Genomic DNA, 27,322 nt, shown 5'->3' on the forward strand with positions numbered 1-27,322 from the left:
ATTTTATGTTATATGTTTCATAAAAAATGTAGAACAATACATTTATGCCATATTTTGCTTCTTGGTTATGTAAAAGAATTCACGTCATCGATTGGTCACGTCATCGATTGGTTTTAACGTCAATAATGGCGGAAAACAAGACTGTAGTGTTACGAATAATATTCGTAATATATATCAATAACCTTGGAGAACAAATTAAAAATCTTCGATTTGATGTTCTCTGTTTCTCAGAGAACATTGATGATGACGACACGTAGTTATTGGCGCCGGATCAATATGAACCGTCCTTACAGAGGAAAGATGATGATTTGTTTGCATAATTGCATGGTTTCGGAAGTGGCGTCGCATGGACAACGTTAAATATATATATATATATATATATAAAGCCAAATTTCGTTGTGGGAATTTGAAGCTTAAAGAAGAGACGGATTGGTATTCTCATCCTGTTACGCCTTTACAGTAGAGAAAGTGTACTTAATGCCATTCGCGATCTATAGAAGATAAGACTTATTTGCTACAAATGTGTGACGTTTGATTACTTTCTCAAGTGATCATCTAGAAACCAAATCCAGACAGACAGACAGACAGACGTGGACAAACATTAGATTCCTTCCGGTTTCACGTAATTTACCAGATAAAGGGGACTAATTATTAACTATTCTTGATATCTCTCTTAATTTGTAAAAAAAAACCTAGTCCAAACCATTGCTCTTAGTTGCTAACTTATCAACATTTCTATTTGTCGATAATCCAGATGACAAATAAAGTTATGTACATTTTTCCTTAGGATGAAGAGCTGTGACTTTAGTCTGGATCCTCAGGACACCCTGGCCCGTCAGGATGACAGACCATTCCGACTACCAGACTCCCTGCCCGAGAATCAGAGGATATTGTTTAAGCGTAACGACTATTGTGGTGGTGGAGCACGGCCCAGTCCTCGGGTTAAAGTCGCGCCAAAATCACGAACATCTGATCAGGACGACAGGTATAATAGTCCAAATGTGGGATCTGTCAACTGCTGCAACATATGGATCGGGGATAAAGCAGACTCCGAGTGTAGTGCATCGTGTACGGTAGATGTACAGTCAGATATGGGCAAAAGCACCAGCCCAAATACAAGCAAAAAGACACGAAGTAACTCTGAAAATGGCAGACGTACTGGCACATGTGCAAAAAACATTTCAAAGAGTAAAGCAGAAAAAGTCCGTTACAACACTCCTTTGTCTGACCTATATTGCAGAAATCGGCTCAAGTGTCAATCATTGACAGTTGAACATGAAATGAAGGCCCAGTATTTGCTGCTAAAAGAACAGTATGGCCGTGTCTGCGAGCAGGAAGCATTACTAAGAAATCAAATGGCTCTACTTCAAGCTGAGATCATCCTGTTGCAAACCAAGGCCTACCACAAAAGCCTAGCAGAGGTGAGGAGAATTGATATAGACCCGATACCTATCAGGAAGGCCAAGAACAAGACCAGAAAGATCCCTTCTGTCAGCACCATGCGTAAAATGGCAGTCAAGGTAGATCCAATGGTGTCCACTGGCAGATACTTTACCACAAAATCAACAAAGGTCATGCTGGAAAATAAGATGACAGACATCAAAAAAGATGAAAATTGTACATCTGAGAAGAACCCCAATTTCATGGATAAAAAACTTGCAAAACCTGAACCCAATAATTTGAAGGCAGTCCAAGAAGGTTTCTGTTATGAAACAGGAGATGTACTAAACAGGTGTTTTTACTTTGACTTCCCCCTGGCTGTAGTTACACCTCCGTATACACAGGTGACAACAGAAAAGGTTACCAGACACAGACTTCCCAAACTGCCACAGATCCCAACAAACACGGGTGTGAATGGAGCAACACAGCTAGTGACACAGACATCACACTGTCCTGACGGATACCAGTCAATCTAGATACCAGTCAATCTAGAAGTGGATCACACAAGCGTCTCTTTCAAGTTATTCAAAGCAAAGTTCATTGATGATAGAAAATGTATATACAAAAATAAAGCTGCATATTACTTTTGACACTTACAAAAGTTTTTACTATCATTTAACACCATCGTTTAGTAAATGTTTTAAACAAAACAATAAATACAAAACGAAAAGTTTTCTTTTAAAAGTTTTAATATCCAATCACAGTTTTAATTAAATATTACAGTATGTCCTTGTATTACATCAAGTGTATGGCATTTTAAAGGGTAAAGTCACTTCATTAACTTTTCATTCGTCTGAGGTACAAATTATATATATATGTACCTTTTAGATTTAACAATATCAGCGTACCAGAGTACCATTATGTAGCAGGTTATACCTGTACATCTAAGATATGTTTCTGTACATAGTGATAGTGGGAATTACCCTTTAGCTCAGTCAATGGAGCGGTGGACCAGTAGGTACGGTGCCACGAACTCGAGCACGGCTGGCAGCATACTGCTCTCGCCTTGTTATAGTTGGTGCTGTATGAACTTACATAAATCAAAAGAAAACTGAATTATTGTATGTTTTCTGCCATATTACATCTTGTTTTTTCCATTTCAGTGCTGTCAGAGATATTTATAGTTGTACAAAGAGCTCTTTTGTGACCCAAATGCCAGTAAGAGATGACACTCGGGGAAACAAACCAAGGATAAATATCTGATTAAACCAAGATCATAAACTGGGTTTGTAAACAAAGTGAAGATGACACCATGAAACACTTAAATTGATAAATAGTTTTAATTCTGAGTAGAAGTGGAAAAGTATGAGTAATTTAGACAGAAGGTGAGGTTTGCTTTCTGATGTAACATGCTAGACGAGTTGTAAGTTGCTAAATAGCCAAGCATTCAACATTCTTGTTCTTAGCAATACAAAATATGGTCCATAAATTCATCAAGGTTCATTGATTTGTGCACTTTTATGAAATTCTTTGTCATTTATACGACTGGAAGCCTAACATTCCATCTCCTAAGTTGAAATAACCACTCCCTAACCTCTAACAGTATCTCTTTGATTTTTAAACAGAATATGATCTCTAAAGTAGCAGAAAACAGTAGATTTGGACAATCTATGAAATTAAGGCGCATGCCTTAGAAATATAGATATAGTCATTTAACTGTAAAAAATACCTGTACAAAAGTATATATATAATTAATCAGCACAACTTTTGCAATTACAATTTGATATTTTGATACAGATTTGGCCATATTCTGCGCTTATTCATGCATGTGAATACCATGGTAACAACAAAAAAATACCTGAAAAATTGCAAAATATCATGATTTTTAGCCCAAAATTGCAGAAAATTGTACTAAATTTTTTTCTTAAGACCTACCTTAAATTGAGCACTTCTATCACAATGGCAAAATAAGCCAATTTATTTCATAGGTCGATTAGGTGGATTTTTCAATATTTTTGCCTAAACCCGCGCCATGGATTTTCCTTCAAGTAAAGCTAGCATTTCCGGTCAAGACGCACTTCCGGAGGAGCCCAGAATTGTAATCTCTAACCCATTTTTGTTATGTTTATTTTTGAAAAAAATGAAACTTATATCAAACCCTCCATATTGGATGTACCAATTTCAGAATATATTTTATTTTTAATTGTTTATGCATGGCTCAAAACAGGGGCTCCCCACTTAATAAAAATATAGACCGTGGCCAGGCTGTTCTTCTCTGGTTTGCTACCAGAATATGATCTCTAAAGTTATATGTGCTGTAATTTTCATACTCAGAATCAAGAATAGATTTTAATATGTTATTTAGCATCAAAGGTTATCAACATTTTTGAGAATTATAATACCTACATGTACAATGCATAATTTTAATTTTACAAAGTCAAATAAAAGCTCAAAATGAATTTTGGCAATACTGCCAAAACATGATACGGTCAAATCTGTCTTAAGCAAGCACTCAAGGAAAATTGAAAAGTGGTCTCTTAATAGAGAGTGGTTTCTTGAATGATGTAAAATATGATTTGTCATTCACTGAATAAGTTTTATTTAGTGTATTATAAATATTCATAAAATAAAATATCATAAAATAAAATATATCTAAAATGTTTTGTATGAAACAAATCTAAATACAGTGTAACAGAACAGAGGGTTGCTTTTGATGGTCGTTGGTACAGAGCCGATTGTATTAACATCTACAGGGCAGTGAAATGAAGACACATGGTCAAGTCAAGAAGTATGTAATTTATGGTTAAAATTTCATTTCAAATTTAAACAGTGGTATTAGTAATTATAAAGTGATTTCTTCAGATATGTTTTCATCTAAACACACACAAAGCATACAAATAAGAGCTAGTACAGTTCATAAAATCTGTATTGCTGCAAATGTTTATAAAGCGCCATCATACATAGTTGCCTATGCCTTTGAATGATTTCCACAGCTTAATTCATCAAAACTTATGAATTTTGATTGATAACAGAACAAAGATTTTCATGTCAAAATTCTTAACCAGTTATAGCACATATAACTTTAACTCCTACTCTTATTTTGAAAATGACCTAACTTCTCCTTTAACTCCTGATTTTAAATACTCTCTCACTTTGACATAATGACTCATGAAACCCCAAACTCTTAACCACTCCTACTGAGATTCTAAAACCCACTATCCCTGAACACTAATCCCACACAATCCCTGAACACTAATCCCATTCCCCTGGCTCTACATCCTCTATATCCTCATTTTCTGGGTTATCCACAGGAACTTCCATAGGCCTGATATTGTTGAGGAGGTCTCGCATGGCGTCCATTAGTACACCGATTCCCTGGCGAAGATCATTTTGTCCAGCAGGCCCTGCTGCACCAGCTGGCTCCTATGAGGGGCAAAAACGTGTACATGTACTTCCATTTACTTATCAATAAACAAGAGGCCCACAGGCCTTATATGGTCATCTGACTAATGGCACAAAACAACATAGTCACAGTATACAGTAATGTCTAACAATTACTGGTAAGGCAATACAACAAACTCCTTATTTGAAGCTGCAACTTATGTAAGATCCTCTATTTGCTCTCTATCTCACAGCCTTGTATGTATGGTTTAGAGAATTAGTTTTGCTCTCTATCTCACAGCTTTGTATGTACCATATGTCTTAGAGAATTAGTTTTGCTCTCTATCTCACAGCTTTGCATGTACCATATATGTCTTAGAGAATTAGCTTTGCTCTCTATCTCACAGCCTTGTATGTATGTCTTAGAGAATTAGCTTTACTCTCTATCTCACACCCTTGTATGTATGTCTTAGAGAATTAGCTTTACTCTCTATCTCACAGCCTTGTATGTATGTCTTAGAGAATTAGCTTTACTCTCTATCTCACAGCCTTGTATGTATGTCTTAGAGAATTAGCTTTACTCTCTATCTCACAGCCTTGTATGTATGTCTTAGAGAATTAGCTTTACTCTCTATCTCACACCCTTGTATGAATGTCTTAGAGAATTAGCTTTGCTCTCTATCTCACACCCTTGTATGTATGGTTTAGAGAATTAGTTTTGCTCTCTATCTCACAGCTTTGCATGTACCATATATGTCTTAGAGAATTAGCTTTGCTCTCTATCTCACAGCCTTGTATGTATGTCTTAGAGAATTAGCTTTGCTCTCTATCTCACAGCCTTGTATATATGTCTTAGAGAATTAGCTTTGCTCTCTATCTCACAGCCTTGTATGTATGTCTTAGAGAATTAGCTTTACTCTCTATCTCACACCCTTGTATGTATGTCTTAGAGAATTAGCTTTACTCTCTATCTCACAGCCTTGTATGTATGTCTTAGAGAATTAGTTTTACTCTCTATCTCACAGCTTTGCATGTACCATATGTCTTAGAGAATTAGTTTTACTCTCTATCTCACAGCTTTGCATGTACCATATATGTCTTCGAGAATTAGCTTTGCTCGTTATCTCATAGCCCTGTAAGTAGCATGATGCTTGTAAACTAACAATAATTCAGATAGTTATAGACAAATACATACTTCAATGTTAAAGTTTGGCAGCAGAGATCTGAAAAATGTTGATAAGGCACCTGCATCTTCTACCGCCCTTCTCCTGTAAAACAAAATTGAACAAATAACATGCAATAGCTGCATTCTGCTTTACTTAACTTACAAAAGGCTCATCTAATAAACATTTAAAACTAAAAAAAAAAAAGATTTTTTTATATGTCATGGGTGGATTTCACATGATGACAGATGGAGAAAAATCTGTTTATTGGTCATCCCGACCCTTTGAGTCAAATGAGACAAACAAACTTAATATGAACATATAATATCTCATGATATTTATGATCTGTCCATATGACATGTCATGTAATTAGATGTGCATCAATTTATACAAATTATTGCTAATAAAATATACACATTTGTAGTTATAAATTCTTATCATTAGCTGTCATTCTTCTTACCTGGCGGGCCTTTCATAGCCGCACACAGAGTCCAAGGGAGGCAAGGGGTCATAACTCAAAACCGTGCTATTGGCAATGTCCTATACAAACCCAAAAATATTTTGATTTGAAATAACTGTCCTTCAAAAGATTCAACCTGTTATATTTAAATCATTTCAAAGAATCCTAAAGGCCCTCTTGTATAATGTACTAGCTAGTTATACTTAAACTATTCAAAGAAACCTGAAAACTCTCTTGTATAAATTAACTAGATTCAATAAATCAACAAGTGATCCTAGAGGGATCTTGGAATCCAGTAAAGAATGGATTTGACAATAGAAAGAGGGATCTTTTCTCTGCTTTGTAAAATTCAAATATCAAATCCAAAATGGCTGTCTTTCGGTGCTGTTGACTGATTGCTTTAAAAGTGACTACGGCCCTAGAAGAACCTACCGGTATGCATGAAATTTAAGATAGATACCTTCAATACCTTCTGAGAAAAAGAAATATATATGTTTTGACATACAAATAATAAAGTTTTGTTTATGTTGATAAGGAAATATTCATAGATGGTGAATGGTTTCTTTTGCAATTTTTGAAATTTGTTTAGCATATAACAAACACACAAGTTAACCTACTGAATAATGACACAGTATACACACACATATGTTGGACTTACGGGTGGGAGTGCAGCTGTGGCATCCTTTATCTCTGATATTAGAATATGACGTAGGATGTTACGAGGTGTTCCCTGGTATCGCGACTGGCGTCTGTCAAAACATCATTTACATAATGTCATGTATTTGTTCTTAATTAGTACTACTTTGCAAGAAAAATTTTAGCTGCCTAAGAGTCGTTAACATGGTGACAAAAGTTGATTTGCAAAATAATAAATACATCATGATACAAAAAAAAAACCCACCATTGGTATCACCTTCATCAATGTCATCTTTAAAATTGAAATGAAAATGACAATTTAAAAATATCTGTGGTGGAGAGTCAATGTTGTAATAAATACTAACAGTCAACAAGGACATAGTCATTCAGATCCCCCGCCAATGGAGATATCAAAGCTGAAGTAAGTCTGATTGTGGAGACTTATGTGTATGAAAAAAAAAACAGGAAAAAGGAAGTTGAGCTTAAGAAAGATGGAGTATAATTCAAGTAGAGCGGGGCTGCAATTGTTGAATCAGGTATACAGCCTTGACATTTATGTAAGACTATATACACAAAGATGGGTGGAGTTTTGCAAAGTAACATTTACCATTTACCATGATATTTTCAGCAATGTTTCCATGGTAACGGAAAAAGTGCAAAAAATGAAAACCTAAAAATAGCAAAAGGTACTACTAGACCATAAAAAGAATGTGTCTATGAAGTTTCGAGGAAATATCTCTGCTGGTTTTAGAGTTATGCTCCGGAAATGAACCTGCTACAAAAATATGATATTTTCAGCAATGTTTCTTTGGTTACAGAAAAAAAGCACAAAAAGTGAAAACCTAAAAATAGCAAAAGGCACTACTAGACCATAATAACAATGTGTCTATGAAGTTTCATGGAAATATCTCTACTGGTTTTAGAGTTGTGCTCCGGAAACGATCTGCCATTTTCAGCAATGTTTCCATTGTTACAGAAAAAAGTACAAAAAGTGAAAACATTAAAATAGCAAAAGGCACTACTAGACCATAAGACTAATGTGCCTATGGAGTTCCGTGCATATATCTCAACCGGTTTTCCAGTTATGCTGCGGAAACGAACCTGGTACAAAAATATGATATTTTCAGCAATGTTTCCATGGTTACGGAAAAAGTGCAAAAAATGAAAACCTAAAAATAGCAAAAGGCACTACTAGACCATAAGAACAATGTGTCTATGAAGTTTCATGGAAATATCTCTGCTGGTTTTAGAGTTGTGCTCCGGAAACGATTCTTACACAAAAATCTGCCATTTTCAGCAATGTTTCCATGGTTACAGAAAAAAGTACAAAAAGTGAAAACCTTATAATAGCAAAAGGCACTACTAGACCATAAGACCAAAGTGTCTATGAAGTTTCGCGGAAATATCTCTTCTGGTTTTAGATTTAAGCTCCGGAAACGAACCTGGTACAAAAATATGATATTTTCAGCAATGGTTACCGAAAAAGTGCAAAAAATGAAAACCTAAAAATAGCAAAAGGCACTACTAGACCATAAGACCAATGTGTGTATGAAGTTGCGTGGAAATATCTCTACTGGTTTTAGAGTTATGCTCCGGAAACCATTCGTACGGACGGACGGACGGACGGACGGACGGAACCCATTTGTATATCCCCCGCCAACTTCGTTGGGCGGGGGATACTAACAGTCAAAAATGTTGCTACCAATAAACAATGAGGTGCCTAGCATTGAATAGGAGATATCTAGACATTTTGGCAACATTTGATTTGTCATAAGCATTGGCCAATCAAGAAGAAAGCCAAAAACAGATCTAGAATGTCATTTCCTGGTACTATGGTGCTAATGTGTAAGTCAAAACAGGCCTTGACACAATACATTTGTAAAACAGTTACTCCGTCTTTGTGAACGTGACAGGAAGTATGTCAATAAGTGTATGAAATATTGACTGACATAATATTATTGCCTTATGGAAAAACATTTTGTGGTTAACTTTGTGTTAGGAAATATAGGAACTCACTTGGTTCGACATTGCTCCACCATACCATCCTTTTCGTCAACTCGCTGTAGAACAATATTGACATTGCGCTCAAGCCATTCCAACACCTCTGGCTGCTTCCAACAAGAGTTACAGCGACCTATATACAGACCTATAAGCTGTTTCAGAGCTGGGGGCTGACTGTACTGGGAGTCTGGACCAAAGAATGCATGACTAGATACTTTTGGGTCTGGGTTCACATTACATTTATCAAGAAGTGGATGGAGCATCCCTGGAAACATCAGCAAGGAATCCTGAAGCTGTAACACATCAACAATCTTATATTAATTCTTCCTAATACAACACGTTTATTTTTACTATTTGTGTGGTTTTCTGTATTTGAATAATGTTTGTAATGTAGCAACTTGAATGTTCACAGAAAATGATACCGAATGACAGGAAAATTTTGTTGGAAGACTTTGTCACCAGGTTGTTTTTAGTAAATTGTTGGAATACTTGAACCAAACAAATTGGCAGGATTGTTGTCAATTTGCATAGCATAACACTCTGTATCTACAATAATACTGAAATACAATACAATTAATTTTTCAAGCTTTCATTATGTTTTTCTTTTTATTTTGTGTATGGAGTGATAAAGCTGAAAGTTTTTATGATTACTATGGTTAAGTAGAATATATCCTTATTCTTAAAAAAAATGTTAGTTAATATCAGAAATTGATAACCTGGGAAAGAAAGGTGATATATTCCCAGAGGTTTCTCAAAAGTTCATTAACAATTGCCATAACTAAATTGCCAATAAGCCAATACTGTTGATTAACTCAGTTTTGTTTTATGAAATGATGCCTATTTTAAGAATCAGAAATTTCAAAACATTTCCAATGCTTTTTCATAATATAATATCAAGAGTTTTTGGCTTTTCATGGTAAATGAATATTAGTTCTAATATATACTAGCTTAATGAAAATATTCATCATACAATTATTTATCACAGCTTTAATTAGTGGTGTTACCAACTTACCATAGTATCTGCTTTTCTTCGTTCCTCCTCTCCTTGGCTTAATGCCAGAAAATACATTGCCAATGGAATAGAAAATGCAAAATTTGGAAGTTGAGAAAGGTTTCTGTGAGCCTGTGGGTATAAAAGGTGATAATGTAGATTTTAATTTTATTATAGTATTTGCTTTATGTAGTTTATCTCTTCTCAATTAATGGCATTGTTGAAAACCTATGACTCACTGCTCTATCTTTTATCGCAATAGCAGCAAGTTGTGGGTTTTCAGGTGAATGAAAGGATGAAAATAACATTGTTATTGGATTTGGGTAGAAGCAATTGTATGACTAATACTTGTTTGAGCCTAAGATGTAACAGTATGACACATAAGTTGAATTCAAGCTTTCATTTCAACAAGAGAAGCCAGAGGGATCTAAGTGGCTCCCATCATTGAATGATCTATGTTAGTCAAAGCAAAGAAGGATTTTTCCTCTGCTTTTCCATTCTTTCTCTCTTCTTTTGAAGCATTCATACACACAGGGAAACTGTATAAAGTAAGCATCGTGGCAAAAACTTGAATGATCCAAATCCAAGATGAACAACTTGTTTTCCAATCAGGCCAATATTGTGATATGCATAACTATGAAAATAGCTGAACCTACATCTAAAATTTATTTGACAAGAAGAACCTTCAGTATTAAAAATAGTGACAAGTTTGAGAAAAAATCAAGAAGGCTGGTCTGTTTGCCATCTTGTTTCAGATCAGCTCCAAAATGCAATATGCATAACAAGGCAACATGGTATTGGGTACTGACAAGTCATGAAAGACACGGTTTAATGACCCTCCAGGATACCAGCCTACTGTAACCAAGTCCTTATCATTAAGCAAACTGAAATGTTTTAAACAATATGTTTGATTCCAAGTGAAGCAAGTGTAATTAAGTGAACTTGAGTAACTCAAAAGAACTTCACATTATGAGAAGTGATTAGTAGCCCTTCATCCCAGCATGTCACAAGCCCAAAATCAGGTCTAGGCCTCTCACCATTTACAAGAAGTCACTGAAAGATTTTAGTCTATTTGACTCCTGTGACCTTGAATGACGGTCAAGGTCATTCATTTGAACAAACTTAGTAGCCCTTCATATTAGCATGCCACAGGCCCAATATCAGGTCTCTAGGCTATTGAAAAGAAATTGTTTTATATTTTAGCTGATTTGACCCCTGGTCCTTGAATGATCATTAATTTGAAAAACTTGATAGCCCTTCACCCAGCTCAATATAATGTCTCTAGGCCTCTTGGTTATTGAAATGAAATCAATTTAATATTTTAACCTACAACAAATTTTGTAACCCTTCATACCAGCTTACTATATGCCACTTAATTTCAGGACTCTTGGTTTCCTGCTTTTGGACAAGAAGCTGTTTACATGGGAAAGCTGATGCCTAACGGACGCTCAACGCCACACTACAGTATAAGCTTATTTGCCCTTTGGGCAGGTGAGCCAAAAATTGATTATTCTGAATCCCATTACAATTATATATGCAGCTAATCCTCAAGTATCTATGAGCAAAATATTTTGCTTATCACTGTGTGGCTGTGAAATGGCCCAAAGTGATACTCCTCCTTTGAGAAAGACTCCTTTAATACTTTCTGAGAAATTGTGGTAACAAGAAGTGTTAATAGATGGTAGAATGATGGAAGGCTAACGGATGAAAGGCGATTTGAAAAGCGCAACATCTGATGATGGTGAACTAAAAAGTAAAGAACAGAGACAGAGTTCAAGGAAACATACCTACTTCAAATTGAACTAGAAACAAAAGTATTCTAGCTATAACTTAACCAACTTTACTTTTATTTTTCGGCTTATCTCCATAACATACAATGATGACAGCCAATCACCAGGTAGTCTTAATAATGAACACTAAAAAGAGAGAAATGGTAGCTCAATCAGCAGATCATCAGGTTTGAGTTTGGGGGCTCTAGGTTCAAACCCCCAATACCTAATGCCACATAGTATGTCAAAGATAGTAATTACAATAGATAATTGGTGTGAACCTACCTCCCATTCCTGGTACAGACGTACTAAGAAAGAGTACTCCTGGGCCCTCAGGGCATAGAAATCAATCATCAGTAGAACACACAAGGGATCCAACTCGGGCTCAAGACTACAACCAAATGTTTCATATTAGGGCAAACAATGTAATTTAAATAAAATAATTTCTATTTTCCTTCATTTACACCTGGTGTAATATCATGTGAATCCAGTAATTATATTCTACTCTTAACAAACCTCTATCTTAGAAATAAATGTTGGGATTTTATTGGGAGGGGGTCTTATCACTGAATGTAGGCCTAATTTTTTTTATATTTCATTGAATTATTTTATTGAAAGTCTGAGTGATCTCCATACATTGATGTCTTACCACAACAAAGTTGCAAGCAGACAAAATCAGAAAATAGAGAGGGGCTTTGTTGTTGGATTTGATCCTAGTTCTAAAAGAGTTGATAAAAGGGAGGGGGCTTATATTGCCAAGAAGGGATTTATTGTGTGTAGAATACGATAATAATGTTTAATAGGTCAATACGTTCATTTTGAACATATATATGGCAGATAGGCCTTTTGGTTATTGAAAAACCTGTTAAAAATTTCAGTCCATTAAGCAAGTGTAAGTGTTAATTGAAGATCAAGTAAATTGATTTTTAGCATTTAGGCCATGCATCAAACTCTGCTACACTACATATATAATAGGAACATGCCCCTACATTGTACATACCAGATTGGTAATGAGAGGGATTTAAACATGTGACTCTACAGTTGGTACCTTATCACATATGGAGGAAATTTAACACTACAGACATCTTGGTAAAGGTAGAATATGAAGAACTGAGCTCACCTGAGAAGCAGTTTACAGAATTCCAGGGAAGTCTTGTAACAGCCTTTCTGACCAACTATGGTCAAATGTCTAAACAAGGCCAGAAAAAATGGTCTGAAAAAAAATGTTAATAGTGTACTTCAAATTATCTAAACACTAACAGGATACCTGTGCCAGTTTTGTTAAAACAAACTTTTGCTTTCCATTTTGTTAGTTTTAAAAAGAACATCCAAGGTATTAGAAATAGTCATTAGACAATTTGACTGGCATTTCACTGACAAGGAATTTCAGTCATTCATATTAAACAAATTGGTAGCCCTTTATCTCAACATGTTACGGTTCAATTTCAGGTCTCTAGGCCTTTCAGAACTTGACATGAAGTAGTTTAAATATTTAAGGATTTCTCGTCTCTGTGAACTTGAACATAGGTCAAAGTCATTCATATTAACAAAATTGGTAGCCCTTTCCTACAGGAGATTTCAGAAAAGATGGCAATGACGTCACACAAAGGTACATCCAGGCGCTCAAAGGTACAACTCGGTATATCTGTACACAAACATGATGGGAACACAGCCGCTTGCGATGTTTGTTTACATTTTTTAGTAATAAATAGTACGGCAATCCGAGAACTTTTGCGTTATTTTAATTTCAAAAAGTGTAAATAAAATAACAATAATATATATATGTAAACATATGGTATTCATATATTTTACCCTATTTATACTCCATTTTCCACCACCAAGAGAAAACACGTCGCCATTACGTATAAACATTGACAGACATATTGCAAATATCAACTTGAAATTACAAATTAAATTAAAAGTTCCTCAAAATATCATACTGACTTTTTAATAAGCGATAAGCGATTACCTTTTTCTTACTTTTACCTGGTAAAACATACGATGTGTGATTATGACCAAATTAAAATTTGCTTCGTAGATCACCCCAAGCGCATGGCAGCCATTACGTACATACCGAGATACTGAATTTCGTCCCTTTTCAGAGTCACAGAATTACGTATTCTGGATAACTTTTTCATCAGATATTTTGGAATTTAGTTAATGACATACAAATGAGTCAGTTTATAGTTACTTTTTATCATATTTTTAAACAAAACTTAGGATTCTTGAAGCCGCGCGCAATGTGTCCTGGTCGGCATTTACAGTACTACGATCTGTATTCACTATTCATAAATCTAGATGTAGCATAACATGTATTCAAATTATTTAAAAGTAACATCACTTAAATTTGAGACTTCACATAACAGTCCATGGAATAAAAGCGACCAAAAAAATAAACTATTCAGCATGAAAACTGAACGATTCCACCATTTTATTTTTCGAGATATTGGCAGCCATACGTGTATGTACACATGTAGACCTGCAAGATATACACGGTAAAGAATGAAATATATATCTTTTACAAGTACTCGAGAGATGTGTTGGTAATATACGTATTACTATTATTACTTTCCCCAACTATGGGCTGTGGCCTGAGGTGATCTACTAGCGAAGCCATGCACGGGTGGCCGTAGTCTGACCAGGTGGTTCACATTTTGTTATATTAAATAGTGTTGTGAACAGCTTTTTCATCTATAACAGAAACATGACACATTGAAATCAATTATCTATTCATAACTTTTCCACAACATGGATATCTACGTGTTAACGAAAAAAAACGGGTACGTGTGACGGCCCGGCACCGCTTCACAAGCTGGCTTCATGATCAACACTAAATCTACACAAATGTATTATATCAAGTTCAGCAATAAACAATTGTAAATATAAAAATATAAATGTCTATAACCTCCGAAACAATAAGAAACCATTTTAAAATCGGAATTTGCAAGTATGAATGTGTATACTTTTGTCAAAGTATCGATTGTGTAGCAGGGATGTACGTATCTGTTATCGTTTTATTAGTCGCCATACTGTGTTTGTACCTTTGAGGACCCCGATGTAAACTTTCTGTGACGTCATGCCATCTTTTCTGAAATCTCCTATTACAGGTTAAATTTCAGGTATTCAAGGATTTTTGGTCCCTGTGACCTTAAATATAGGTCAAAGTCATTCATATTAAGAAACTTGATTGTCATTTATGTCAGCATGCTATAAGCCTAATATTAGGCCTCTAGGTCTTCTAGAACTTTAAAAGAAGTATTAATCTGAAGAATTTAGGATTTTTGGCCCATGTGATCTTAAATACAGGTCAAGGTCAATAATATATATATATATTAGTTAATTTAGTAGGCATTTATGTCAGCATGCTACTGACCTAATATTATAAGGTCTTTGGGCCCTCTAAAACTTGAGAAAAAAATTATGATTTTTTTTTTTTCAATTGTACTTTTGAACATTGACCCTTATTTCTTTCCGGAAGTAGATGTTTTGCAGAAAAGTGTTACATTTTAAATAAGTTATTTGATATCAGATGATGATTGGCTAAAATAGAATTTATACCTGTTCTCAGATCTTTTGAATTCAAGACGACATGTCCCTGTAGTGAGGCTAAAAACAGGATGAAATGATAGTTCACAGGATAGCAAAGCTCTCTCTGAAATAAATACACAGAAAATGTAAAATTACAGTGAGAATTGGTATATTGGACCCGGTATTTAATGATACTTTTGTTTACTTTATATCTTATTTATCACTTAAACCTTTTGCTTTTAAGTCTTAAAAGCACTATATGTATTGTAAATTGTACATATTAGACCCCTAACATTTTGATTACTACTGTATGACATTTTTTGGCTCATTACCTATCAGTTCTGCAGAGGCTTGTGCATCTTCGCCCATGTGGAACACTTCACTAAGCTGTAGTAAGGCAGCCACATGATAGGGGTGCAGCTGTATTAGATTCTGAAACCAATACATTATAAAGTCGGTCTGGACAAACACAGTTATCATTGTGTTGTACAAATAGCTGGATTTTACAAGCAATATCATCACTTAATTACGACCATAGTTGGTTTTTTTTTTGCATTTTATTGCTGTAACAATGTATACTTCTTAATGGACTTAGTCCAGTCACCCTACGTTTAACCACAAAGTAACTAAAACCATTTCAGCTAAATAGTATCAATTATGAAATCATAAAGCACATACTGTAAATAGACAAAAATTGACAAAGGAGAAATATTGAAAGTTTTGATTTGAAATATGTTGATTTTTAAAAGCATATACATTATATAGGGAACAAAGAACAATAACTCTGTGTATAAGACAAATACAGAGGGCACCGGCATGGACTTAGGTCCTTAACTTCGTCTAGCCAATGAAAAGGGAGAAAAATGGGAATGCTGTCATGCCTTTTTATACATATACCTCAAACAATAACATTGACCTTTCATGTTAATACAATTATTTAATCAACAAAAAATATCAAAGCGAGTGAAGTTTTTCCATTTACTGAAGTACACACTTCCAGCAGTTTTGTTTATATTCACTACAAAACTTGACAGATATATGACATAATTCTAAATTTGAAGCTTTCATTGTTCTTATTTTAAAATGTTTTAATAAACAAATGAAATAATATCAAGTATTTTGAAGTGATTTATTATGTCTCCTCTCATTTGTTTTTGTTTTAGATTTTTCCGGAAGGAGAAGTAAGTTTAGATTTTTCCGGAAGGAGAAGTAAGTAAACCATGATAGTACTTACTGCTATGTTCTGAGGATTTAGAGATTCTACAGCATCATAAAACTGGAACTCTACATCCTGGTAACTCTGACTGTGCTCATATGTGAAGTACTGACAGCTAGCTTTTGTCTCCAATAGGGACATTGTCAGACCTACAAACAGAACAAATCAAAGTATTGAAAGTACTAAAGGTGCGTGTTCATGGTAGCAAGTCATTTTGCCTGCCATGTTGTTCGGTTTCCATCTGTTTATAAATGATCTGTTCACTTTGATTGGTTGGCCTAAATTGTTTATGTGTGTTGATTGGTTACTTGTTGTTGAAGATATTCGGTACCAGTGGGGAAAATGTTATAAACAAATTATCATGAGTGGTTTTTTCTGGTTATCAGGCATTATTTTCAGATATCACATAAGGTGGTGCTACATGTACTGGAAAGAAGATAAGCATAAGTCTGGAGGAAAAAAAGGTTTCAAAGGTTCGGTGATATTCGTGACAAATTTTGGTTTACATCGTGGGAAGCAAGTGGAACATCTAGGCCTAACTGTGAGCTAGCTGATCATGACCTACTTTTAGAAATTGTCTGTACATGGGAGATGCTGAAACAATATGTTCATGTTTACTTAGGAGATATTCTTGGAACTGTATGTGCTTAAGTGGAGTTTTAACAGAAAAGTAAGGGTTGTTTCTGAGTGTACCAATGTATTTTACCAACTTGTCCGTTTATTTCCGTACTTCGTAATCTGGACGGAAAAATATCATTCCATTTTAAGAATCAACTAGCCAATAGTTTCCCCCAAAAATAATTGAGAGGGGAGGTGGGGAAACAGCTAGCAAATACTTTCCCTGAGGGATAGAAAATAACTTGAGGCAGTGGGAAAGATTCAGATAGCCTATTCTTTCCCCAGGGAAACTTTCAGTTAACTAATTCTTTCCCCATGGAACCTTTCGGAAGAAGGAGAAAGAATTGGCTATTACCACGGTCTTTATAGACAAGTGGTTATCTTATATAGGTCATCATTAGAGAAGGTTCAACTGTATTTAGCATATACATGACCAACCACTGATAGAGTGCAACCAGCTGTACATCAACAGTTTCCTCATACTCACCAGTTTTTCCCATTGGAGGCCAGTTGTCTTTAGGAGTGGTCAGCCAGGAAACCCTTTGTCGTGTCCTTCCTCTCTGTTGTCTTTGACGACGACTGAAAACATGTGGTATATAAAAGTTATGTGTGTCATAACTGGGCACAAGAATTTACCTTTAATTTGTGTTTCATTTGGTTATTTTTAGACATTTACCCAGAAGTTTTGATGAAATAAGTGGTAGAGAGCATTAATAGAGGCCTAAGATCCGCAACAGTCCAATAGGAAATGAAATAAATATGTTGGCCATCTTGGATTTCAGATCAAACAGTAAAATAATAACACTTTGATGAGACCATGTCAGGATCATTTCAGGCAAGTTTCAGCTAAGTTAAAATGTGTCATTTCCTGATGGTTGGTGGTAGATAGCTGACAAGGACGACAATGGAGGAAGCACAATGACTTCTAGTCAGATGTCCTAAACAAATACGGTTAAACATGTAATGCTTAATAAACACTAGTAAGTTAACGACACAGAATTTATATACAATATGAATTTAAAGGAAATGTTGACAGATGGACGACTGACGGACAAAGGACCTGGATGCTGCGTCATAACAGAATCTCACCGGCCTATGTAAGCTAAAAATTGAGAATAAAAGAATACAAACTGTTTAGAATTCAATATTGATGTGTTTTTTCAGCTTTAATATTTAAATTTTTTTGTATCATAGCTTAAAGTAATAAGTGTATAAATTAAACATTTCACATTGATCAGTGATAAGATGATGATACCTGTTTTCAGCTTGTACAACTCTTGAACCAAATATTCGTCTCATCTCATTGTCGGGGTTCAGATTTCTACAACACAAAATGTAATATTTTGAATCAATACACATGGTCACGCATTGGCTTGATCTATTACAATGATGTATGACAATAAATTCCACAATAACAAAAGAAACAGAATACATACTTGTGTTCCACAAAGAGGAGCGCTCTCATCTTTTGTGTGATAGGAGCTGAAGATGCATCATCTCCATTAAGATGTGCATTTCCTTCTCCATTTCCAAGATCCAGGTCTTCTAAATCTTCCTCAGCCTATAAAATTACAATTTTATTCTGTAAGCATTATATAGAGAAATCCTTAATTCACTCATGACTCCATCGTATGATTTCTAAAGTCTACTGTTAATAACAGTGAAAATAAAAACAAGTGTCCCAGAGGGTCTGTATCACTTACTTGTTTTATACCTAGTAATTATCACAAAAACCCTTACAATAAGAAATAGCAGATTTGACCCCACATTTGTTTAACTTTGAACCATCACCATATAATGATGCTATCAATTAGCAATACAATACGACTGTAAGTGTCATTCAATGCTATATGTTTTTATAGAAGAAGGTCTTTGAGTGTCATTCAATGCTATATATGTTTATAAGTGTTTTACAGTTAGATTGACAATTGTACTATATTGAATCTCCACCCATAAGAATGTTACTAATGCAAAAAGGTGCTGTCGCATGCTTAGTTTCAGAGAAGAAGTCATTTATAAGGAAACAGCCAGATTTACTGTTTTGGCACCATCCTTAAGGACCCCTAGTGGAGTCAGCCCCACAATTTGTACAATTTTTAATATCCACCTCATAAGAATGCTACTATTGCAATATGAGTGCTATCCCATGTAACCTTTCAGAGAAGACATTTTTTTATAAATAGTCAAATTTATCATTGTTGCATTGTCCCGCCCCTCAGGCCCCCAGGAGTCAGTCCCATCATTTGTTCAATTTTGAATCCCCATCCCATAAGGATACTACCATTGCAATTTGAGTTCAATCCCATGCTTTGTTTCAGAAAATAAGCATTCCATGCTTAATTTCAGAGTTCACGAGGAAAACGAAAGTCCAAAGATAATTTGTTAAGTTCCAGGCAATAGTAGTTTATATGGAAATAGCCAAATTTTTAGAGTTTTCAGTCAGAACCCCATAAGGATAATTATTTATTTCATTTTTGTTAAATTTCTAACAGTGGATATGAAGAAGAATTCAACTGTTGACGGACAGACAACAGACGAATTAAGCCGTATTGCATAAGCTCACATTTGTCCTTCGGACTACGTGAGCTAAAGATGAATAATTAGCTGCATTATTTGCTATGTTTTTTGTTTGTGTTTTAACATTTGTTTACTTCCTATATCTGGTTGGGCTGTGTTATTTCCACAATGGAAAAAAATCTTTGCAGTTGACCCGATCACACCAGTTTGTTGAATAAATGCATACAGTGACACAATTTTCTTACCTGAAGATCTTTGTTTTCTTTTTCTTTTTGCTTTTTCTTCTTTTTCTTTTTCTTTTTGCGTGTAACTGTTTGACTTTCTGGTTGTTCAATTGGAAGAGTTTCTTCTTCATCATTTACATCCTCTGGTTCATTATCTTCATCCACCAACTACAGATTGAGAAGGACAATTATCACACAGGAAATACAATATGTACATATCTTCTCTTCTAATTAATTCACACAAGTAATGTACATCTCTTTTAATTAATTCACATTGGTAATGTACATCTTCCCTTCTTATTTATTTGTTTGCTCTTTCATTCGCTCGTTATTGCTTTCTTTCGATCGTGTGTTTGTTCTTTACTTCATTATTTCAATTTGAAGAGAAAACATACCTACTTTTTGACCGTCATTTTGATAACATTACTTCAGAGTGTAATAGATCATAATGTATAATATAATTTTGTGACTGATAGACATCATCAGTGACCCACGGTTGATTGCACTACATTTTGATTACACTTATCACCTGTAGGACAGATCGATCTCAGAGCAACGCTTCATTGACGTCACTCTATTAATAGAAACCAATCAATATAACTCTTTAAAATGAGAACTCTTCAGGTTTGGAGGGAGAAGATATATGATATCAATGTTGGGCCGTTTTCGTCTATTCGGAACAACTGGTTAGTTTATGTACAGCTTCTGTGAAGAGTATGTTATTTCCAATCTCATTGGCTAAAAAATCGGCAGAGAAATCTGTCGGGCAAATCAGATGGCACTGGACTAAGGCAGTGCTCTGAGATTGAGCGTTCCCACGGGTGATAAGTGTAGTGTAGTGCAATTAACCATGGGTCACCGACGATGACGGATATGATACATAACAGTCATCAAGTTGCTTTTGCGTTCAGTACTATCAGTAGTTTGATTTGTTAAGGAACTATCGAACATCATGATAATTATTCCAATTTCTTATCAGAACTGCATATTTACTGAAAATTACAAGTAAAAAATATAAAGCAGTAGTTAAGCAAACTTACGAGCTCAAATGGATTTACAGGGACGTCGACAGATTCCTTCAACCTGTTTTTCTTCTTTTTTCTAGTTGTGATATCGACGTTTTTGCTACTAGTATTGTTACTGTCTTCTCCCGATCCATCGCTCGAAACGGTTAAAGGATCTATTTCTTGGTGTGTCTTCCCTTGGAGCTTTCTCAGTGCTCTACTTGACATATTGTAGGCCTATATGGTTGAAACGAAAGTTCGCCAAAATAAAGCACTTGCACAACAGTGACTCAACACATGTGAATCGTGGTCACCATAATGCTTTGCATGGAAAAATATACTTGTTGGGGCCCCAATCTGTTATGAAAACGAATATATCAAGACAATGACATGTTTTGATTTATCAACTGATAGCAGGAGAACAACATTCTTTTCTTTTTCTTTTTGAAATGTGTTTATAATTATTCACTGCGAACCTACAAGATGGATGCGTCCATAGGCCTATAACTAAGCTTCCTAGTACAAGGGAACCTATTCAACTGTTATTCCTACCGTATCCTACCTAAAATATGTTAAAACTAGTCCTACCAAGTCTTAGCAAATTGGCATGCGGTATAACTTTTGTATATAATGGAACACGGACAAAAACAGTATCTGTGGTTACTCAAATGGCCAGAATTGATAAAATGATGAAGAAGATGAAGAAGAAAGAGGAGAGGTGAGGTGCTTAGATCACAGGACCTTTGCATGTTCCCAATGATCAGGTCGAGGAAACCACTAACTTGTGCTTTATACACAAACTGGAATATTACACCCCAATTGGAATATGGACTTGTTACTAAAAATAGATAAAAATTAAAAATGCTTTAAAATGAAGTTTTCCTTTATTTATATTTTCACAAAATTGCAATTATTTAACCATAAAACAGCACACAAATGCAAAAGTTGAGATTTAGGCTATTTTTAGTAACAAATCCATTCTCCAATTGGGGTATAATACTCTAGATTGCGTATAATATGCACGATAGTGGTTTTCCCCAACCTGATGAAATAATTTTAAGATAGGTCATGTCTGTTTACATACATTGCACATGTAATAATCTAGATTCCATCCTCGATACTCTAGGGGTTCCGATCACTTCGATCTCTACACCCCTGGACTATCTCATAGTTAATTGGAGGCAGTTCAGCGGAAAAAATCTGAACCAATCACTGGCCAGCAAAGATTTCCTTTGAAGACTACAGAGAGAACAATGACCAACATCAAAACCACACAGTCAACCACAGTGTACTGCTATACGGCTCATTTAGTGTACATCAAATTATTAAATTGTCCTGTTCTGTTGCCTCCAATTTTACAATGAGATAGTCCAGGGGTGTAGAGATCGTAAGTGATCGGAACCCCTGGAGTATCCAGAATGTCTAGATGCTAGACTACCTGTAACTATAAGACATGCAAAGGTGAGAATTACAGGTAATCTTGGGTACTGCCCATTACCTGTATGGCGGTTTTGGTGTCAATCACCTACCTGGGTGTAGTGCACTACTTGTTTACCTGTACATAGTTTAAATGTAGTGCACTCTTAGTTTAAACGTAGTGCACTACTAGTGCACTAGGAGTAAAGGTTAGCTTTCACTCAACTGTATTCCGTCTTTGCATATAACAGAGTCAATCTGATTAAAAATCATATCTTGATTCTCATGGTAAACCATCTCATGGGAAAGAAGGTTTACGGAAATGGCGTGAAAATCAAGATATGATATAAAACAGATTGATTACAGAATTAGCGCACCTTTTCATTTTTTTCAATTTTTTTTAAAAGCCCTGGGCAAATACAGTGCAATGTTGTATTCACCAGAGTGATATCTTATTTTCGGTGAATTACGGTAATTTATTAAAGAACGTAACAAAATAATACACATGAGGAAAATCTTAATTATGTAATTAGTGTGAATCTCCACATTTATAATTACTAAAAAAATGTATATTTAGTTTCATCAGAAACTCTATAAAGTTTAATTTCTAATGTAACAATTGAAGATTCTTTTACTTAACAATTTTTCCATTTTTCAGGAGTGATAAATGGTATCTTACTCCTTTAGTAAGTATTGTTTAAGCATTTTTAAAGTAAGCTTGGATTGGTTAAATAATTATTGTACAATTAATTAATTTTCTAACTCCTCAGTCGCCATTTCAATGAAATAAAAGCTTAATTGATTATTCATTTTTTTTTTTAAATTTTAAATGATTTGGTGAAAATTGATACATTGATTGGAAGTTTATACATGGACACCAGCTATTATGGGTTATTTCTTTTGTAAACAGAGTTCCCAAAAACCTTCAAAACATCACACTGGCAAGGCAAGGTACAGCACACCAGGAACCAAGAGGAAAGCTGAACATATTAGTAATCTTCTTTTCTACCCAATAAGTGAGATCTTGTGTGGAGGAGTGCTTGATGTTAAAGTAGAGATATCACAGGCAAGTCTTCATAATCTTAGTATTATTATACCTCATGTTTATAAGTGTCTGTGATTAGATAACACATCACCGAGAAATAAAACATTGTATTTCTCTACAGCGTACCCCCACAGAGACCATCCATCTTTTACAGAGAGTTATCACCCCTTCTCACTGTACAACAATGATGAGCTATGCATAAAACCACAATTTTTACTCATCACAAATTTTAAGTGATTACCATAAAATAGTGAATCAACAATTACTTTTCAATATAATAAACAATTTTTGTTCCCGGTAGCAGTGTGATATGAAGGTTTATTTACCCTCGTATGGGATATTTCCCTCAGACAAGCCTTCTTGTTGATAGCTCTTCAATTTGATGTCCTAACAATATCCTCCTTCTTTACATTTCTCTTTATACAAATGTACAAGTTGTTTTTTGGCTCGTAATTTAGTAAACTATGTTCTTAAGAAGTTTAGTATGGCTTCAAATCATTTCAAAATATTGAAATTATATGATAGAAAATGGGCTTTAGAAGCAATTTTCTGCATTTTCACATTAGTTAAAACAAGACAAATGTACGATATTTGTCCTTCAATGTTTGAGTTCTGATACAGAATGTCACAAAGGAGTGCTAACGTTTTTGGGGCAATAATGTGACTGGAAAATATAGATATAAAAAAAATGTACCGGTAAAATAAGTACCATTAGTGATTTTATTCTTTTGACCTTTAATATATGAAGTCACTTTAGTGTATTTATTTGATGGTTAAATAACTCTTAACGAAGTTTGACTCATTTGCTATATACATTTATGTGGAAATTGAACATACCATGTAGTAAACTTGACCCCTCACCAGCAAAAAATCTGAGATAAATTAACCCCTGTACTGATCTTCACTTCTTATTACACCACAGGTCAATATCCTGGCTGATTTTAGCCTCATCAAAATCCACTGGCTCGCCTCAGACAAAGACCACATTCAAACAGAACAGATCCTTGAGAAAAAGACAATTGAATTACAGTAAGTTCAACATGAAATAACAAAGGAGCTAGAACTATCACAGTGAACCATTGCTCAAGGTATCCAAAGAAACATGTACAGTATTTGGATGTAAACACATAATCATGTGATCACTAGCTATAGTTACCCATAATACAATTCCATATTTCGGCCAATGGCATGAATGAGGTGTAATTGTATAAGCATGTGATATGTTTCACTATGTTTTTACTACACAGGCTAAGACGAGACGCTCTATATATATATATATATATACATGTAAAAGTCTGGGAGGATATTATTATAATATATTTTATTGTTATATAAAGGGCGAGGCTTAACAAACGTGTAATTGTAAGATTGTTTGATTTTGTGATTTATAAGTTTGACGTTTCGCAATACTATTTTCGTGATGTATGTGATTATTAATGTATACATGTACATGGTTTAGCAGCATAACCGTCACATAATATGTAGGTGATTAATGTACACCAGATATTGCGTGTAACAGTGGTTTCAACGTACACACGATATTGCATGTGACAGTAGTTTCAAAGTACACATGATATTGCGTGTGACAGTGATTTCAAAGTACACATGATATTGCGTGTGACAGTGATTTCAAAGTACACATGATATTGCGTGTGACAGTGATTTCAAAGTACACATGATATTGCGTGTGACAGTGGTTTCAAAGTACACATGACATTGCGTGTGAAATACAGATAAATCCTTTGAGCAGTTTGTGTGCGTTTCCTCTTCATGTAAACTTCCATGTTTACAGAACCTGTTTTTGGTTTTATACCATGGATTATATATATAATTAACTATAAACCAGTTATAAATGTTCCATAATTTTTGTTGGAGACAAAACTTGAAAATTTTGGGGAAGTGTAGCGTGGAAATATATTTAACACTTAAATCTGTATTAGTTATTTAGTTTACGTTGTGTTGTAAAACAAGACAGTTTCGTATTAGCCTATTTAGTTTTTGTTAATATACACATATATAGGATAGTTAGGGACCAGGTGGCCACGTACACACCTGGGGTTGTTATGTAGGGATCTATGTATTACGTTATGGCACTGCATTCCAGAATTTCAGAAAAGTACAATGACTTGTTTGCGTTACCATTTTCAGAGACCTCATTAAAGAACTACAGATTATATCAAGTGTTCCCCCAGTCAGATTTGTGAAGGATATGTCTGTAGCTAATGTGGAGGAGGTAGAACGTCTACTTCAGGCAGCTGACTTCAGTTTGCTCGAGGATCGGGAGATTATCGACAGTGAGGGGTATATTACAGATGGTGATGGTGATATGACGGATAGTGATTGGTATATTACGGATGGTGATGTTGAAATTCCGGACTGTGATGGAGAAACTGCAGATCTATCTGTATCTGTCAAAGGTATAGCACAGGACTCCGACCAGCAACTAAGTATGGAATGTAATGAAAATTCTTACCTTGCTGAAACAGAGTTAACAAAGAGATTTAGACAAGATCTCTATGGGGTAAACCATGAAGCTATGATACAAAGATTAAAGACACTTAAGTCTGGTCTGAGGGAAAAAATGCTTTCTTATGAGGAGGAACCTGAAAAAGTTAAAAGTACCCTAGACAGAAAACTAGCCAGGGAACAATATGCAAAAATGTTAGATATTCGGAGAAGTAAAAAATATGCGCTAAGGAGAGAGAGAAAAAATAAGTATAATGATCAAGATGGACTTGAGGATTTAGATGCATTTCATTAAATATTAAATAAATAATTCACTGATAGTTTGCAAGTAAATGTTTATTCAATCATGTTTCATATGATTTAATTGATTAAAACTTTTAAAATATAAAATTTGTTGATTTTGATTGCAAAACAAGCTATACAACTTATATAAATCACTTGGGATGGCCCAGATGAAGGCACGCGGTGGGTCATAGAGTGGGAGGTAACTTGAGTGCCTGGAGAAAACCCACATGATCGGGTAGGTGACCCCTGACCTTTCATACAAGTTGTGTTATCCCCAATGTTGTCATTATATGAAGTTTGAACTAATTGTGTTGATGTGTTCTCAAGTTATTGTCTGGAAAGTAATAATTTGTGAAACAATATATTTTTAGTCGTAGTGACCTTTGTAGCTGACCTTTTGACCTGATATTTTATCCCAAGCTCTGTTACCTCCTATGCTATCGTTGTATGAAGTTTGAAGAAATTCTGTCGATTTTTTCTCAAGTTACCGTCAGGAAAGTAATAATTTGTGAAACAATCTATTTTTAGTCGTAGTGACCTTTGTAGTTGACCTCTTGACCCCAAATTCAATCCCAAGCTGCATTTTCTCATATGCTACCACTTTTACCAAATTAAATAAAAATCCATTAATCCACCAAATCCGGCCAGACAGACAGGGACAAACACTTTAGTCTCTTCCAGTTTCAGCTAGGGCCATAGGGCAACCTACATACTTTTGGGAATTCGAGAATGAGCTGTTCAGACCTTTCTGCATCCTTGATACTCCAGGGCCAACTATCAACGACATTATTGTCGACCCCTGGACTATAACTATCTCATAGAAATACTAGACGGCAGTTCAGGAGAGAACAGGCGCCCCTTGGGCCTAGCTAAACCGTCATATGACAACATTGGCAACAATCGTATTGGAAATCAATTAAATATGGTGTTATTGTGGCCATCTTCAATTTTGACGATACCATGTCAGAATCACTCTCAGCAGAAGTTTAAAATGTGATTTCAAAATGGTGTTTTTAAAAATGTGATTTCAAAATGGTGGCTGTGGTGGCCATTTTGGATTTCAGATCAACCAGAAAAATAACAACAGTGAGAACCATTTAAGCATAATTTCAGGCAAGTTTCAGCTAAATTGCACTAAAAACCTAGTCAAATGCGAAGAATTCAAAATGTAAAACAATTAAGTATGGCAGACAGCGCATGACGATGGACAAAGCGTGATGAC

The 27,322-nt window shown here is 35.0% G+C and overlaps 3 protein-coding genes across 3 annotated transcripts; 2 read left to right on the forward strand and 1 right to left on the reverse strand.

Annotated features, from left to right (window-relative positions):
- The first annotated feature begins 747 nt into the window (after positions 1–747).
- On the forward strand, positions 748–2,043 carry LOC138315084 (uncharacterized). The gene has a single exon (XM_069255819.1). The coding sequence runs from the start codon at positions 789–791 to the stop codon at positions 1,914–1,916; it is 1,128 nt and encodes a 375-aa protein (XP_069111920.1). The 5' UTR covers positions 748–788; the 3' UTR covers positions 1,917–2,043.
- A 68-nt stretch (positions 2,044–2,111) lies between these two features.
- On the reverse strand, positions 2,112–21,116 carry LOC138315083 (ribosome quality control complex subunit TCF25-like). The gene is made up of 16 exons (XM_069255817.1): positions 20,925–21,116; positions 19,906–20,052; positions 18,580–18,704; positions 18,399–18,464; positions 17,631–17,722; positions 16,544–16,674; positions 15,642–15,741; positions 15,340–15,433; positions 12,902–12,994; positions 12,067–12,172; positions 10,034–10,144; positions 9,037–9,314; positions 7,043–7,133; positions 6,385–6,464; positions 5,957–6,029; positions 2,112–4,803 (listed from the first exon to the last, which is right to left on the reverse strand). The coding sequence occupies exons 1-16, from the start codon at positions 21,114–21,116 to the stop codon at positions 4,633–4,635; spliced, it is 1,950 nt and encodes a 649-aa protein (XP_069111918.1). The 3' UTR covers positions 2,112–4,632.
- A 267-nt stretch (positions 21,117–21,383) lies between these two features.
- LOC138315085 (uncharacterized) lies at positions 21,384–26,189 on the forward strand. Its single transcript, XM_069255820.1, has 5 exons — positions 21,384–21,606; positions 22,963–22,990; positions 23,215–23,370; positions 24,272–24,378; positions 25,498–26,189. Exons 1-5 carry the CDS (start codon positions 21,458–21,460, stop codon positions 26,108–26,110), a joined length of 1,053 nt encoding a protein of 350 aa, XP_069111921.1. The 5' UTR covers positions 21,384–21,457; the 3' UTR covers positions 26,111–26,189.
- Positions 26,190–27,322: the final 1,133 nt, after the last annotated feature.

This window comes from Argopecten irradians, chromosome 2 (genome assembly GCF_041381155.1).
Source record: "Argopecten irradians isolate NY chromosome 2, Ai_NY, whole genome shotgun sequence".
NCBI classification, from domain to species: Eukaryota; Metazoa; Mollusca; class Bivalvia; order Pectinida; family Pectinidae; genus Argopecten; species Argopecten irradians.